The sequence below is a fragment of the Glycine max genome, chromosome 1 (assembly GCF_000004515.6).
Source record: "Glycine max cultivar Williams 82 chromosome 1, Glycine_max_v4.0, whole genome shotgun sequence".
Taxonomy (NCBI): Eukaryota; Viridiplantae; Streptophyta; class Magnoliopsida; order Fabales; family Fabaceae; genus Glycine; species Glycine max.
In genome coordinates, this window is record NC_016088.4 from 32,787,940 (window position 1) to 32,805,544 (window position 17,605).

At 36.3% G+C, this 17,605-nt stretch overlaps 1 protein-coding gene and 1 long non-coding RNA gene across 2 annotated transcripts; both read left to right on the forward strand.

Moving 5' to 3' along the window:
• Window positions 1–7,101: 7,101 nt before the first annotated feature.
• Window positions 7,102–7,567, forward strand: LOC106794638 (uncharacterized). The gene is made up of 2 exons (XR_001382808.3): window positions 7,102–7,166; window positions 7,501–7,567. It is a non-coding gene; the product is annotated as an uncharacterized lncRNA (long non-coding RNA).
• A 7,989-nt stretch (window positions 7,568–15,556) lies between these two features.
• On the forward strand, window positions 15,557–17,399 carry LOC100779641 (protein PHYTOCHROME KINASE SUBSTRATE 1-like). The gene is made up of 2 exons (XM_003516232.4): window positions 15,557–16,859; window positions 17,215–17,399. Exons 1-2 carry the CDS (start codon window positions 15,875–15,877, stop codon window positions 17,397–17,399), a joined length of 1,170 nt encoding a protein of 389 aa, XP_003516280.1. The 5' UTR covers window positions 15,557–15,874.
• Window positions 17,400–17,605: the final 206 nt, after the last annotated feature.

The window sequence follows — 17,605 nt, forward strand, 5'->3', positions numbered from 1 at the left end:
AAAATAGAAACTTAACCAAAAGTAAAAGCGATAATTAAAAGTACACAACGAAAATTAAAGAGTGTAGGGAAGAATAAGACAAACACAAGATTTATACTGGTTCGGCCACAAACCGTGCCTACATCCAGTCCCCAAGCAACCAACCGGTTCTTGAGATTTCTTTCAACCTTGTAAAATTCTTTACAAGCGAAAGATCCACAAGGGATGTACCCTCCCTTGTTCTCTTTGAAAAACCAAGTGGATGTACCCTCCACTTGAACTGATCCACAAGAGATGTACCCTCTCTTGTTCTCAGTATAACAATCCCCAAGTAGATGTACCCTCTACTTGTACCACAAAGGATGTACCCTCCAATGTGTTGGGACAAAGAATTCTCAGGCGGTTAGTCCTTTGAATCTTTGTAAAGGGGAAACAAAAGATATCTCAGGCGATTAGTCCTTTGAAATCTTTTGCTTAAGGGGGAAGGGAAGAATCAAAAGAATTCTCAGGCGGTTAGTCCTTTGAATCTTTTATAAAGGAGAAGAGAGACACAAAAGAATTCAAGCGGTTAGTCCTTCTGTTCTTTTGGCAAAGGGAGAAGAGAATGAAAAAGATGAATATCACAAGTTTTTGAACAAAGAACTTTTCTAGGAAGAGAAAGTGTTGATAAAAAACTTGTAGAAAGATGAAGAGAAATGAATCAGAAAATTCTGTAGAAAGATATTGAAAGATTGATTGAAAGATGTTGAGAGATGATGTAAAGATGGATTTTTGGATTCATGCCATGGTCACATATTTATAATCTCTTGATGACTCAAGTTAAAGTTTATGACTCTTGGCAAGTTCTTTAAAACTAGTCACCTTTTAATCATTGTGACTCTTTTGAAAACTAGTCACTTAAAAAGTTGTGGCTTTTGAAAAAATCTTCAGAAACAAGTCACTTGAAGAATTGTGACTTTTGGAAATTTGTTTTTCAAAATCAGTCATTGGTAATCGATTACCATTAAGGTGTAATCGATTACACATCAACAAATGTGACTCTACATTTTAAATTTTGAAAATTAAAATGTTTAGAAGCTCTGGTAATCGATTACTTACACAAATTTAAAATGATTTAAAACTGTTTAAACATAAGTTGTAACTCTTGAAATTTGAAATGTTAAAGTTTTAAAACACTGGTAATCGATTACTACCTTCTGGTAATCGATTACCAGAGAGTAAAACTCTTTGGTAATGATTTTGTGAAAATTTCTTGTGCAACTCATTGTTTTTGAAAAACTTTTTTAGTACTTATCTTGATTGAGTCTTCTCTTGATTCTTGAATCTTGGTCTTGATTATTCTTGAATCTTGATTCTTGAAACTTGATTCTTGAATCTTGAATCTTGAATCTTGATTCTTGAAACTTAATTATTTAATCTTTGGAATTTGCTTAACTCTTGATTCTTTGACATCATCAAAATAACCTTGGAAGACATTGCTTCCACAGTTCCCACACTTGTTTTGATCTTTGGACATTATTAGTACAAAGCATTGTGACAAATAATTTTCTCAAATATTGACTCGATCCCCAATCTTTAGCTTCTTAATAGCCTCTACATATTTTGTATCATCAACAAGAAAACCCATTTCAAAAATGCCTCTTTAAAATATGGATATTGAGTTGCTCCAATAGTCCTGATGTCTTTATAGTTGCATGGTCCTTTAGAACTAAAAACATCATTCTCAAATAAAACAATTTCACTATGCTTGGAGGAACCCATATAAGTCTCCTAATGGTGTATCCTTTTTCTCATGGTTTCCAACATCTTTGGCATAGATATTGTTTAGTGATAATTTGTGAATATGTAACATTTTTAGCTTCAACATAGATCTTGTTTGCTTCCATCCAAGAGGAGAATATTGATTCTTTAACAATTGCTTTAGAGAGCAAGGAGTCAATATCTTCATCATCATTAGAGAAAGGAGAACACTCATTAGGAAGATGGAAGAATAATCTCTCAACTGTTGGTGATCTACCATGAATTGGTAATGAAAAAAATCCTCCAACATGCCTCACATGATGAAATACATCTGCAATCAAGATATTTTTTTATCGCATCAATCATCTCATTCTGAGATCCATCTTCTCTTTGTGTGGGGACACTGGCAATTGTAATTCTATCATACCCTTTATTGGTATACTTGAATAAGTACTTCATAGAAGTACATTGATTACACCACTCAATGTTAAGATGTGTCTGATACCTCATCAAAAGCTTTGAGTTATAGGGAACATGATGACTATCAAGAATGATACCATTTTTTTTATGACATTTTTTTTCTTCTCCTATAAACTAGATAGCCATGTTGGTCTACTATAGTGGAGGATTGAAACTGTTTAGGACAATACCTGAAGCATTTCCCAGATTTCATGCACGGTGAAGATTTGTTAGCATTACCACAAGACCATGGATCATGTGAGTTTTGACTAAATCATCTAAAAAATTTATTTTTTTGTTGGTCTGGTATTTAAGATGAAATGATCTTGTCAATATCTTTAGGCATTGGGTACTTGCAAGATGGATGTAGAAAAATCAGTATGTGTGCATGCAACAACCTTCTTTTTTTGGAACTCAATGGCGTATATATTTGCATTGCAAAACAATTCAATAAATTATATTCAAATAAAAAAAACTTGAAATATGAAATAAGGATTTAGATGCAAGCATTCTCCCAAGAATATGCTTTTTCTTCAAATCGGTCATTAGCTGATCAAACTTTATTTTGAATATCCTTGACACTATATAAGGATGGTTTGCAAGCTTTAAATGCATTAGCCTGAGCAATCTTTGAATCTCAAGCCAATTTGAATTGCATGTGAAAGTTATGAACAAATTAGGAAACCCAATAACCCCACAAATTGTCATTCAATCAAAATATAGTTGATCCATATATCTTTGATTTCGAACAAAAGTTAAGGGTAGAATGACTCTTTTCCCTTTATTTGACCCCTGATTTTGGGTCTGATCATAACATTACTGCAATTTGTTGTATTTATCAACTCTTAATTATTTTTTGTGAGTCCTGATAAAATACAATCTTTCGGACTCCATCATGCAATATCTGTCATCTACAAATTGTTGAAAAAGTTTCCTAGATCTCAACATTGTCCTTCATCTTTTCTGGTATGAATACAAAAACAAAGAAACTCCTTTATAGTAAGCGTATTCTTTTTTTGCATTTTGAGTTGCAGGTGTTTCTTTATGTTGTGCATCATCTCTACACCTATCTTCACCATACAAAAATAAAAGAGGGTATTGTAAACCAAAATAACTTGCATGTCGTTAATTTATTCTTTGTAATTCACCACTTCGCTTTTGTATATTATATCTTTGTTTGATGAAGTGTCAACATTACCAACAATAAAAGCAAACACTTTGAAAAAAGACAGGAAGTTATATATATTCTTCCATTCGTGGTCCCATAAAAAATGCGCTTCAATCTTAAATCATTAACAACTGAACCTTCATATTTGTCCATATAGCCATTCTCCATGGTTTAGAAAACACATTATGCTCATCAAGAATTGCTTTCAACTCAGCCACAATAAGAGGACCTAAATACTCTTGACACTATTAGAAATTACACTTTCAACATCGGTTATTTACGACATTCTACATTGATTCTATAACCGATGTTGAATGTATTATTGTTAACATCGGTTTTGAAAAACCGATGTTAACATAAATACAATAACATCAATTTTCTAAATACCCGATGTTATACACAATGAACTACAACAAAAAAGTGTATGCATGACGAACATTGACATCAGTTTTGTAGTAAAACCGATGTTAATGTTATATATTGACATCGGTTCTCTAGCAAAACCGATGTTAATATACAAACGTTAACATTGGTTATCTATAAGTAACCGATATCAATATAAAAACGTTAACCTCGGTTATGTATAAATAACCGATGTTAATATGTAAACGTTGACATCGATTTTCTAGTATAACTGATGTTAAGGTGCATGTTGACATCGGTTTTTTTGTAAATAACCAATGTTGTTTACTATATTAACATCGGTTTTTGTTAATAACCGATGTTGTTTTCAAGTTTTTTTTATATAAACTTTCTGTTTTTACAATAAACCCAAAATTGTACCTGTAAAATGCAATTTCAAACCCAATTCACAACAAATAAACATTTTATTCTGCTTTCAAGCAGTTTTAATCATAATAAACATCGAATAATTGATTTATCATAAACAACAATCAACAAATGAATTCAACGTTCAAATTACATAGGAAATGTCAAAAATGTTAAACCAAAGTAAACTAAGCTAAACTTAATGTCCTTAAATCCTAGGTCTGATCTCTAACTCGGAGATAATACTGTGCCCACTGGATCTGCAACGCCTTTGATCTCTCTAGCTCCAATGGTCTAGGATCGTTAAAATACTGCATAATGAAATAAATCATAATAAGTTAATAATGTAATACAAATTATAAAAAAAATCGAATTTGTTTGAAATAAACGTACCGCTTCCCAGTTATTCCTAAAAGTTCCTAAAATGATGGTGGACATCCAGTGCATGACATAGTAGCCACACTCAGTACTTCCTTTTTGTCTATTACACTAAATACATAATGAAATTTGGATATTAATTAAACAACTAGTGTATAGACACATAAGAAACATATATAAGTGGAAGTTTTATGTAAATGGCGTACCTTGACGACAATCCACCTAGCAGGAGCCTTTGATTAAGGCTGTGGAGCATCATCAAGACCTTTTAAAGCATTGTTCCATGCGAGTAACAATTAAAAAGTGGTGTTGTTGAGGTATTTCAATGCAAATGTATTGAAAAGAACACTAACCTATTAATAATCCCCTTAAGGTAGTTTGTCTGGCCTGTTATGCAATGAACAAAACCAGACAACTAGGTGTTCCTTGGGCAGGATGACCACCATCTGCCAGTGTCCGCTGTAGTGGAATCAGTTATTTTGTGTGACTTACCCATTTAGGTAGGCTCCAAGATAGAAATCACGTTTTGAACTCTGCATCCAAGTCTTTATGTAACTTTCAGACTCAAACTGCAATTACCCAAACCTCTGAATGGATTGTGGCTTGAGGAATCGATAGATATCAGAACTCCCCGCTCGCATACTTGTTTCAGTGAGATGCCTGTTTATGTTAAGTCAAAGTTAAATATTTATGAATTGAAAGCAATAACTTAGGTAATTAAAAGTAATATAAAATGACTTACAAAATCCACAACTGTAACACTGATATGCTGAGACATTGACCATCGTGTGCGATTTCGGAGAGGTCTTCGTGCTTTATATAGAGCGGGAAATATGGATTAAAGACCCCAAACACAGTGGCATCCCATGTAACCTGATAAGGCCTCAAGAAAAGCTCTGGGATGGTCAATGTCATCAGATAAAGCGGATCATCGACCTCTGGATTGGGCTTTGGAGGTGGTTTTCCCGGAGACACAGCTACCTGTTCATGAAACAAAGTTAAATGGCTTAATTTGAGGCACATTGAATGAATTAATTTAAAAAGAAGAAACATATAGTAAGAGTAAAGTACCTGCTGTGATAAAGACTTGACCAGATGTGTCAGCCAAGCAAGGAAGGTGTGAAGTGCCTACCCCACTAAGGAAACCTCATCAGTGGGTATAGGAACTGGAGCATCTGCATCTGTAACCTCCTCCACACCCACCTTTACTTGGCCAAGCAACAAAGGAGTATTATGAACAACAGTGGATCCCTCATAAACTCTCCCCAGGGCAACCAGGCGGGCAGGATCTGCTTCGATGTACAAGCCGCACCTATCTGAGTCACTCGTCTTAGGATCGTTTCCTTAGGGATCAACACAACTCCTCTTTGTGCTAACTCGAGGATCTGCTTCGATGTACATGACATTCACAAAATATTGAAATATAATTCTAATGGTTAGTTGAAAATGACTTACGATCTTCGCAACGATTTCCTTTGCGGCCTCAGTCGTCATCTCCCCTATTTTCTTCGTGCGGGCCATCTTCCACTTCACGTGGTGTCTAACCGGGGATGGAGGGTCGATGACGCCATCAATGCTTCTTGACTGTGTAGCTTCCTCCAACTTCTTCTTCGTCTTCTCAGCCAGGAGCTTCTGCTCCAAATAGTCATAACCCCCATGAGACAAAACGTGGGGGGCAGTGTTCTGCTTCTGGATGGCTTGTGCCTTTTTGCGCACATCCTGCAAAAATAAAACAATAATCTTTCAAATTGCTAGAATGAAGTATAACAAGTTAATGTTTTTTGAAAAACAACTTAAATGGCAAGGAACATACCTCCCAAGAAGGGTCTCTGCGAGTCTGGCAAAACTGGACCCATTTTTCCTTGCTGATGCTATATTTCTCACAGACAGTGTCCTCCACACCGTCCTGATCGGCTGCAAGGGCCCATTTCCTCGTGAGGTGTGATTTAAACTGCCTCTATCTCTCACCCACGGTCTGAAGTAACTTCCTTTTCGTCCTACTGTCAGAAGCTTCTGGGATTTCAAATTCCACCTGACAACATCAAATAAGGTTTATTTGTTACAATAATGTATTTTTTGGCTATTAATTAAACAAAATCAAATAAGAAAACAAAAATACCTGAATATCCTCCCAAATATGTGACGCCCACCTTCCAGTTCTCGTAGGTGATGTCCACCTTATCACTCGCCACAATCCCCAAATATGTTCTTAATTTCTTCCTGTGAGGACCGTCGGCCTTGCCGGTAGCAGGATAAACATGGACCACTGGTCTCTCTGCACCAAGTGGTCTAGTAGACAACGATCTTAGACGTGAGGCTTTGTGTGTCTGCTTTATGGTAGACGGCGAAGCCGATGCGTCGGAAGGAGTAAGAGGAGGAGGAGGAGGAGAAGGAGGAGGAGGAGGATTGGAGGCAGGTGGAGAAGCCATGATCCTTTATACAATAACATACAACAACATACAAAATGTAAATTTCGATTACAGACAAATATCAACATCAAGAGTTGTTTATGTAAGTAATCTGGAATAGTGGAGTTCTAACAGTGTTGGTTTTTTAATTTGATTCACCTACCTTTTCAGTTCAGGTTTCCACCGGGTAAGGGTTCTACTTGGAGTATCGATCTGCATCTCGGTTGGGAAACTTTGATTTTGATGTGAACAGAAAAAGAATAAAGGTATGATTTCATAATTAATATGTGCTTTCTCTATAGTTAGATAATGAAATTCTTGGTTCCAGGGTTATACTCCTCTTCCTTCATGTGATGTCAAACATTTTATACTTAAGTAGATTCACTAAATTTGAGTCTCAAATGTTTTAACTTTATTCTAAATTAGCCACTTATTTTAACTGAAGGTAAATTTGGTTGACTATGATCAGAAATACATTGATATTTTTTAATTGGTAGAGATAAAGAATATTTTTGATGTACAATAAAGAGAGTATTTACTCCAGAGGATGCAAATCCATTACTAAATATTTTTGTGATGAAAAATCTTGGTTGTTGACAGGCACTGAGACAAGAGTTGGAGAAGAAAGGATGGACATCTCAAGATACCATATGATTAATAAACTCAGGCAGAATTAACATCAGCATCTAAGCAAATATTATTTCATATACTTTGTGACCTTGTATACTTTTGTATTAGATACAAATCGCACAGGATCATTGCAAGCAAACTTTTCTTAGATTTTTGGAATTGTAGAGAAATCATTGAGAACAGTACTTCAAACTCTCGGGGAAGGAATGAAATGAAGACCTTGAATGATGAAGGAATGAAATTGGGGGTTACCAGGGGAGGGGTTGATTGGGGTTGGTGTCATTTTGTACATAGCAAATTTTACTGACGTGTTGTGCAGCAAACATTGAATGATGATTTGATTTGGCAATATATGTTAAAAAAGTATATTAGATGTAATCAGTAGTCAATGGATGCGTGATGGAATATAAATACTATATCTTGAAAAATACACATCTAGATGGCATCCTTAGGACTTCATACAACTCATATTTGTCGCCAGTTTCATCATCCAGCACCCTTACCTTCTCTGGCTTCTCAGGTTTATTGTTGTTAAACCTATATTTATGCTCTCCTCCCTTCATGTCTTGTTTTATCACAACTTTAGCTGAATCTCCTATCTTCTCTTGGCTTCTTGGCAAAAAAGAAACATTCCTCGCATTTGTTCCTTTGCCACAACAATGCTCTTCTCCTTCATGGTCATCAAGAATCATGCAGTCGCCGACATTAGCATTATTATTTTTCTCACTCATCTTGACCACAGTTGAATCTTCTGTCTTATTCTCCAATGACACACTTTGATGACCTCTATCTCTTTTCTTCAATGCTGATGCAGAAGCCTTTAGTGATCACTGGGAAAGTTCAGATTGCTCTATGCATTCTGAAGTTGAAGCACTAGAACATATGAAGAAAAGAGATAGAGGCCATCAAAGTGTGTCATTGGAGAATAAGACAGAAGATTCAACTATGGTCAAGATGAGTGAGAAAAATAATAATGCTAATGCCGGCGACTGCATGATTCTTGATGACCATGAAGGAGAAGAGCATTGTTGTGGCAAAGGAACAAATGCGAGGAGTGTTTCTTTTTTGCCAAGAAGCCAAAAGAAGATAGGAGATTCAGCTAAAGTTGTGATAAAACAAGACACAAAGGGAGGAGAGCATAAATATGGGTTTAACAACAATAAACGTGAGAAGCCAGAGAAGGTAAGGGCGGTGGATGATGAAACTGGCGACAAACATGAGCTGTATGAAGTCCTAAGGATGCCATCTAGAACAAAAAACCGATGCCTCAAGTTTTTTACTGAGAGCAGGAGGGGTATTATAAACATCATTTTCTACATCTACCAGACACCAAATCCAATGCATGTTAAATACACTCAATACTTTGACTATCCCAGCCCATTAGAATATAGATTAAAGGCAAATTGGGAAACTTGCAAGATACAAATATGACTAAATTTTCCATATTTTATTATAAGACTGATGAATTATGCCTGATTTCACTCCCTCTTGAGTAAACCATCCATAAATAACAAGACAAAGTTAAAAATAAATTTTGCAACAGGTTAAGATATAATTTTAAACAATCAGAAAAAAGTGTAGTTGTCACTTACTTGCTTTCGTGAGCTCTCTCTCTCTAGAAACCAATTGATGAGATCCACTGAATACAAAAAGATGAAATTACATAAGTTCCATTTTCAAAGCTTTCATCAAATATATGCATGTTTTCATTAATGCAATTATTAAACCAATCATATAATAACCAATCATATATGATTGGTTTGAGTACACTCAATTTATTAAACATTACAAAAAAAAATTGTATGACTTGTGTAAATGAATGTAGCAAAATCAAATATATAAATAGAAAATTACATTAAACGATGTTAATCAATTCTCCTTCATCATGATCATTACGATTAGCATGAACGTCGTCAGCTTCTTCTTCTCCGACAACGTTAGGAGTGATTTGAGCGGTCAAAGGACTAACATAGGTGTCCATGTATGAATCATCATCTTCTACATTAACACCAATTGTTTTGCCCTGGAGAACCACACACCACCTTTCATCACAAGGGTCTTGCACGTAAAATACTTGTCTAGCTTGTTCTGCCATGATGAAAGGGTCATTGTGGTAAATCCTATATCATCGGTACGCACACCGGTGTTGCTATCAACCCATTTACATTTGAAAACACATACAGTAAATTTCACATAGTTAAGCTCCCAAATTTCATCAATGAACCCAAAGTAAGGGATGGAAGCTACATAGGGATTGGCATCATTCACACTTGCGAAGTGTTGAGATTCAGCCTTTAGGGTGACCCCGCTGTTCTGCATTGTACTTTTGTCATCTTGTGCTTTTGTGTAAAATGAATACTTGTTTATGTCGTATCCTTGCCAAGTTATAACATTTCTTTTAGGCCCATCTGCTAGCTTTCTTAATGTTTCTGAAGCATTCTCATCTGCGAAGATTGTATCTTTAAACCAATCATAGAAAGTCTTGTTATGCTTTTTCAACAGCCAATTCTTTGACATTTTTGGATTATTTTGTTCGACTAAAGCTTCATGCTTAACTATGTATGGCAAAACTTCATTATTGTTGTTCAAGACATACAAGTGAGATTGTAACAAATCTTCTACACTTGGAGTGATCACATGCAGTCCTCTTGAGCCCTTACCACCCACTCTGTCATCATGCCGAGACTTAGGAAGGCCAACGGGTTTAGCCTTCTCAATGTATTATGAACAAAATTCAATGGCTTCTTCTGCAATGTACCTCTTAACAATAGATGCTTCTGGATCATATAGATTCTTTGTATACCCTTTTAAGATCTTCATGTATCGCTCAACCGGGTATATCCACCATAGATAAACAGGACCATACCATTTGATTTCTCTGACCAGATGCACAATCAAGTGAATCATGATGTCAAAGAAAGTAGGGGGAAAATACATCTCCAACTGGCACAGTATAATTGCGGCCTCATTTTCCAGCTCATCAAACTTGACAAGATCAATGACTTTGCTACATATACCATGTAAGAAAAAGCACAGGCGAGTTATGGCTAACTTGACTTTGTTTGGCAAGATGCCTCGTATAGCCATGACTAACAGTTGTTGCATGAGCACGTGACAATCGTGAGACTTCAACCCTACAAGCTTAAGCTCCTTCAACTGCACAAGGCTCTTAATATTTGAAGAGTATCCTTGTGGAACCTTCACCCGACGAAGACACTGACAAAAACTTATCTTCTCCTTTTTGGACAAAGTATGGCAGGCTGGGGGCAAGTAAATTTTCTTCCTATCAGACCTTGGATGCAACAGTGATCGTATGCCCATATCAGTTAGATCTTGACAGGTATTCAAGCCATTCTTCGTCTTTCCTTGAAAGTTAAAGAGCGTCCCAATCACACTGTCACATACATTTTTCTCCACATGCATAACATCAATACAATGTCTAACGTCTAGATCAGACTAGTACGAAAGTTAAAAGAAAATGGACCTCTTCTTCCATATGGAACTCTTACTTTTATCCTTCTTTTGGGTCTTTCCAAATACATTATTCAGGTGTTGAACCCGCTGATATACCTGCTCACCAGTCAACGATATGGGCGCAATATCATGCTCTTGACTTCCATTAAAAGCTTTTTTCAGTCATCTGTAAGGATGATTGGGTGTTAGAAAACGGCGATGCCTACTGTAGACTGTTTTTCTTCCATGTTTTAGTTGTATGTAGCTTGTGTTTTCTTCACAGATGAGGCATGCATGATGACCCTTAACACTGTAACCGCTGAGATTCCCATATGCTGGAAAGTCATTAATGGTACAAAAAAGCATTGCACGCATTTCAAATGTCTTCTTGCAAAACGCATCAAAGACTACAACCCCCTCATCCCACAACTTTTTTAGGTCTTCAACCAATGGACTTAGATAAACATCAATGTCATTTCTTGGCTGTCTTAGACCTGATATCATCATAGACAACATCATGTATTTTCGCTTCATGCACAACCAAGGAGGCAAATTGTAAATTACTAGTAGAACCGGCCATGAACTGTGTTGAGTGCTTAAGGTGCCATATGGATTCATTCCATCACTGGTGAGTCCAAGTCTAAGATTTCTTGGCTCTTTCCCGAAATCCGGATACAAACCATCGATTTTCTTCCACTGTGAGCAATCAGCCGGATGACAGACCAGTCCATAAGAAATCCTTCCATTTGCATGCCATGTAAGGTCTTTTGCGTCGTCCTCGTTAGCAAAAAGATGCTTAAACCTCAGAATGATTGGAAGATACCACAAAACCTTCACTGGCGGGCCCTTGTTTGAGTTTTAATCATAACTGCTTTCGTTTTTATCCTTCACTTTGTACCGTGAAGTCCCACAGATAGGGCATTTGGACATTTGTTGGAATTCATGCCTGTACAGTATGCAATCATTGGGGCAAGCATGAATCTTCTAATACTCCATACCCATGGGACATAGTATCTTTTTTGCCTTATAGTAGGTTTTAGGAAACGTGTTGTCATCTAGAAGCAGATTGTGCACTACCTCAAGCAGTGAAGTGAAACTTTTGTCACTCCACCCATACCAGGCCTTGACATTAACCAAACTTAACACCGCAGAAAACAAAGTTAATGAATTCTTGCACCCCGTATACAAAGGCTTCTTTGAATCACTCTGCAATCCTTCATACACAGGGGCATGTGCTTGCTGGAAAGACTCTTGTCCAAGGTCACAAATCATGTCCTCCAAGCGATCTCCCATTTCTACATCAAATGGTTCAGATTAGGACCCACTCTGCATGGCTGTGACTTCACCATGCCATATCCACGTCGTGTAATTGTTCTTAATCCCATCACACAATAGATGGTCCTGTATGTCGTCCAATAGTTGTCGTCTTCCATTCAAACAGTTGGTGCAAGGACAATAATATTTTCCTTCTTCATTCGGTCGACCTCTTTCTGAAGCAAATTGCAAGAACTGCTCGACGCCATCCTCATATTCTGGGCTCATGCGACTTTCATTCATCCAACTTCGATCCATCTAAGCAATTCCATGCATGAAAATCCCACTTTTTTATTTACAGGTGTGGCCCTATCCCATTTAGGAAGATTGCCTTTTATGTTAGCTTCAAACGTCAGGGTTACCATTATTTACAAAAATTTGACTAAATTTTGGCAGCATTTCGCATTGGTCTCCAAGTACATGACATGACATCGGTGAAATGAATTTCCCGATAATCAAGTATGCACTCAGAGAACAACTTGAAATGCATTGAACCAAAATTTCATCAAATTAATGAAAATAATAATAACCTTGACGAATGAATCTAACATAAAAATACCAGTCTCCCCAAACTGTCCAAACAGACAATTCAAGACTAAATACAATGACTAATGCAAACTATCCGCAAGAATCATTGCATTCAATCTCAAACGGGAATCTAAGTTTCACTCAACATGAACAACATTTGTGTATATAGCAAATTACATTCATGACATAAAAGAACATACAAAAGGTAAACTTCAAATTCTGGGTTTGGAGGGTGCTTATGCTTTATTATTGTAGTTGGGTATGTGTGTGTGTGTCTATCATGAGGGTGTGTGTGTGTGTGTGTGTGTCTTTGTGTGTGATGAGGGTGTGTCTGTGTGTTTGTGTCTTTGTGTGTGATGAGGGTGTGTGTATGATGGGGGTGTGTGCGTATCATGAGGATGTGTGTAGTTGTGATGCTAGTAAAAATTGAGGGCAAACTAGTGATCAGTGTTGTATCTTAATCCCAAGTACGAAATTTCAATTTAGGGGAGGACATAAAATTGGAAATTGAGTGGGAAGCATACGATTCCACACCTAGCTCTACCTTCGTTTTGCACCCTCACTTCATAAGCAATATTCTGCTTTGTAAGGTTGTATAAACTTAATTAGTATTAAATAAACTAAATGTTCATCAACAATTGTTCGTCATTGCTATATTGTAATACAACTACAACTCTAACTTTAAAACCCTAATTAGAAACTGACTTTGTACACCTTTTGGGTTTGTCTTCATTTATGGAATCTATGGAGAGAGAGTGAACCTGGACCGCTCATAGAATTCATGTGGAGATTGACATGTGACTTTACTGTAAGGGCCTTATTTCTTTATTTATGGAGGGTGTATGCATGTGTGTGTGGGTGTGTGTGTGTGTGGGTGTGTGTGTGTGTGTGTGTGTGTGTGTGTGTGGTGTGTGTGTGTGTGTGTGTGTGTGTGGGTGGGTGTGTATGTGTGTGTGTGTGCGTGGTGTGGGTGTGTGTGTGTGTGTGTGTGTGTGTGGGTGGGTGGGTGTGTATGTATGTGTGTGTGTGTGTGTGTGTGTGTGTGTGTGTGTGTGTTGGTGAAGGGTATAGTCCATTGCTGCAATTAACCAAAGGTATAGTCCATTTTATGTAAAATGAGTAGTGTACATAAAATTTTTGATAATTCCCAAATGCCTTTTGGAGAGGTATCTACTATTTCTACGAAGTTTGAGTCATTCAGGGCACAACATTTTCGTATGTTAATGGAGAACCTATGTGTTTTAGAAGAAACTTTTGTTGATTCTGAAGCACTGAGGTTGGAAAAGGCTATTATATTGCAACTAGGAAAGGTTGGTGCTCTTGAGTTATTCAATGTTTGTCTATCAAGATCAGTTGGAACCTCACTTGTGTCAAACTATGTTGTCAAAGTGGATGACTACAAGGACAAAGTTGTTGTCCAGTCTAGCAAGAAAAAGGAAAATAAAACCAGAAGAAAGAGAGAATTTGTTGCCACAGTAGTTTCATCCCAGTCATTGACTTTAAAAGCTAATCATTGAAATTCTGTAATCTGTACTACTGTAGGTGCTAGCAGAGTTAGAGAAAATTAGGACAGCTATAGAAGAGGATACCAAGCCAGTAGCAAGCTTGAGTACCTGGGCAGAAGCATCTGAAGTTGATGAGAAAGTGCTATAGTAGCTATTGCATCGTGGCTATTATTGCCAGGATGAGCTCATACAAAGTAGTCGTTCCTTAGTTGTATACCTTGCCTGAAAATACAGGGGTATGGGAATAGCTTTGGATGATTTACTTCAGGTTTGTTCCAAATGTCATTGCTCATGATTTTATTTGTAATTTGTGATTATTTCTTGTGAGGACAAGTTTATGTTTGTCTTTTACCTATTTGTGCACTCATCATATACAGTTGTAAGTTATATTGCAAAGAACCCGAGTTTCCTTATTAAGAGTCGGTATTTTTTAGAGCTAACAATTAACAACTTGTGAGAGTTAAAATCACAGTAAATACTTCAAAGATATCAGTCCAATGAAAGAAAGGTCATGTAGAGAGGCATAGCATAAGTTACAACTATACCAGTAATGCATACAAAAACAATTTCAAAGTAGTTTTCGAATCAAAGATATAAATACCTGAGTTTAAGGCTTCAGCACAATTGACTTTCCAGCAATGACCGCAGGACCACTTTGAATTTCGAAACAGCAATGACCACAGGATCAACAATGTCTAAAATCGCTCCTAATGGAATCTGAAAATAGTATGGCAGCATAATTTAGTGTTTAGCAAATTAAAAAAAAGGCTAAATGACATTATAAATAATATATTTGATTCCAACAAAATAAATTTTAAGCCACTTAATTTTTAGAATCTGTTTTGATCTCAAAGTGGATAACAAATTATGTTTTTAAAAGGATGGGACTACATATATATTATACAATCAAAGTGGATAAAAATATGTTTCTCTCTAGTAGTTATCACCCTATCACCTGGAAGGAGACAAATCACAGGGCCTTACAATATAACTAACATATCATTGTTAACATGAAGAAAAGAGTCTGTGCTAATGCATGTTATTAGGCAGAATGTTATTAATATACTTTACTTGTTATCCACCAGAATTCAAAGAAATTTCATCAGTGTTAAAACTATTGATGAAGTGTCAATTAGGCCACACACAAGCACATGACCCTACCCATTTGACATTTTGCTTATTCCATTAGCCTACTTATAGAACTACTCTTAAATGTGCCAGGCAGTTATTCAACTATTAATTTTAAATTCTCTCCTGCATCCATTTCCTTCCCTCTATCTAGTTTTAGCCTTCTCTTCACATAACTAAGTTTTGCTTTCAACCTTGCTAGCTGCTACTTTTGTTTATTATTATGGCCTTTTAGCACTCAAAAATTGTCATAATACTAGTTCTATTACTTCAAAGTGTTTTAGTATCTTTATCTATTCCACTGTTTTTTCATTTCAATCTCATTTTGTTTTTTTTTTTATCTCATCTTCCATCAGCCTCTATGCAAACAGGTTCTTTTGGGCCCTTTTCTGTGTGTACTTTGATACTTTTTCACTATGGTTATGTCAGCAGCCACTTCAAATAACAACAACATCCATCAGTTGCAATCTTTCAACTCTCAGAACAACAATTACCACCTTTGCGGCACATCCTTCTCTTCGTACTTGAACAACAAAGAAGACATCCTGGCAGAATCAGGCCATGGCTATGTCAGCAGCAGAAAGGATCCTCTTGGAGTAAAGAAGGAAGATGATGGAGAAATTGGAGTATTTGAAGCTGAAAAGTACTTCAATGGAGAAGAGATTGAAAGCCCCCCAAGAGTTGCTGATAATGATGCAAACAAGCACCGGCCCCAAAAAGATGAACAAACAGCTCTTGTAACCAGAAAGTACAAAGTTCAGAATGGAACTCCAAGTGTAAGGTCTGAATCAAGCTTGAATAGCCAAAGTGCACTTTTGCAAAGTGTTGTGAGGAACTCCTCAAGGAACATGAAAAGCAAATTGCATAGGAAGAGTTTTCTAGCTGGTCTTGGTTGCAAATGCTATTGTTCTGACAAGAATTCTGTTGATATTAGTCACCATGCAGGTGAAATCAGTTTCAGCAAAAATTCTAGTCACGGAAAAATAACTTCAAGAAATATGTTCAATGCTGATCCAGAGGCTAATCATTCAGTTAAAGTTACTAGGCCTCATGCAGCCGAAATCTCGATTAACAAAGATGTTTACTTCCAAAGCCCAGAGAAGTTAGGGGTGGGATTGAGCAAAGAAAACAGTTTAGCACTCTCAAGTTTGAATTCTAGCCCAGGAAATAATTCGGCGAAAATGAAACTTCAACAAGTAGAGAAGTCAAGGAATTCATTGGAAGTGTTTGGCTCCCCAATATTGAGTAGCAGGAGCAAGTCTTTGAGCTTTGATAAAAAGTTGGTAAAGACCTATTCCTCTTCTTGGGATGCTGCTCCTAAAATTGAAGAAATTGACTTTTCAGCAAATTCTGGTGGAAACTACAATGATGCTAATAGTGATGCAAGTTCAGACTTTAATGGTACATGCCTTATGTTTTGTGACATTTTGTTCGTATACAAGGAGGAGAAGAAACATAATTGCCTGTATCCTTCTGTATTCTTGGTTGTAAACTGTAAAGATGAGGGAATCTCTCCACTAAAGCAATCCTTTTACTAAAAAAGAAGTTAAAAAAAGGGGGAAATATCTTGATCCATGAAAAATAAGTGTCAATGCAGAAGTAGTTTTCCTTTGTTTTGTCTATAATTAGCATTTTTGTTGATGAATTAGATAGAGTACATCTCATAACTGATGTAAATTTTTGGCAATTCAAATTTGGTTAATAAAATTGATTTTTAGTGAGTCTCTCTAATTTAATTTTCATTTTATTGCTATAGTAAATATTGATACGGAGAAGAAAAAGAATAGTTTGGGCATAAAAATTGTTGCTGGGATAACACCTGCTGCTTCTGCTTTAGCAATATCTGCAATAATCATTTTCCTGATTTCTAGAAGAAATATGAAATACCAGAAGAAGATTTTCAGGAAACGAATGTGTAAGTGTTCTGAGGCTTTATGCTGATTATATCATTTTTTTATTCTTTCGAACCTATATATATATATATATATATATATATATATATATATATATATATATATATATATATATATATATATATATATATATTTAAAATGTTCAAGCAGCCAAGAAATTAATAACAGTTAGGATAGGCATGTTCTAATAATTTGTCAGTTGTCATTGACATGTTAAATTGGGTCAATAGCCAC

Coding starts and splice junctions, on each gene's coding strand:
- LOC100779641 (XM_003516232.4), top strand. CDS start 15,875: ATGGTTATGTCAGCAGCCACTTCAAATAACAACAACATCCATCAGTTG. Junction 16,860..17,214: donor TGCAAGTTCAGACTTTAATG/GTACATGCCTTA, acceptor TTATTGCTATAG/TAAATATTGATACGGAGAAG.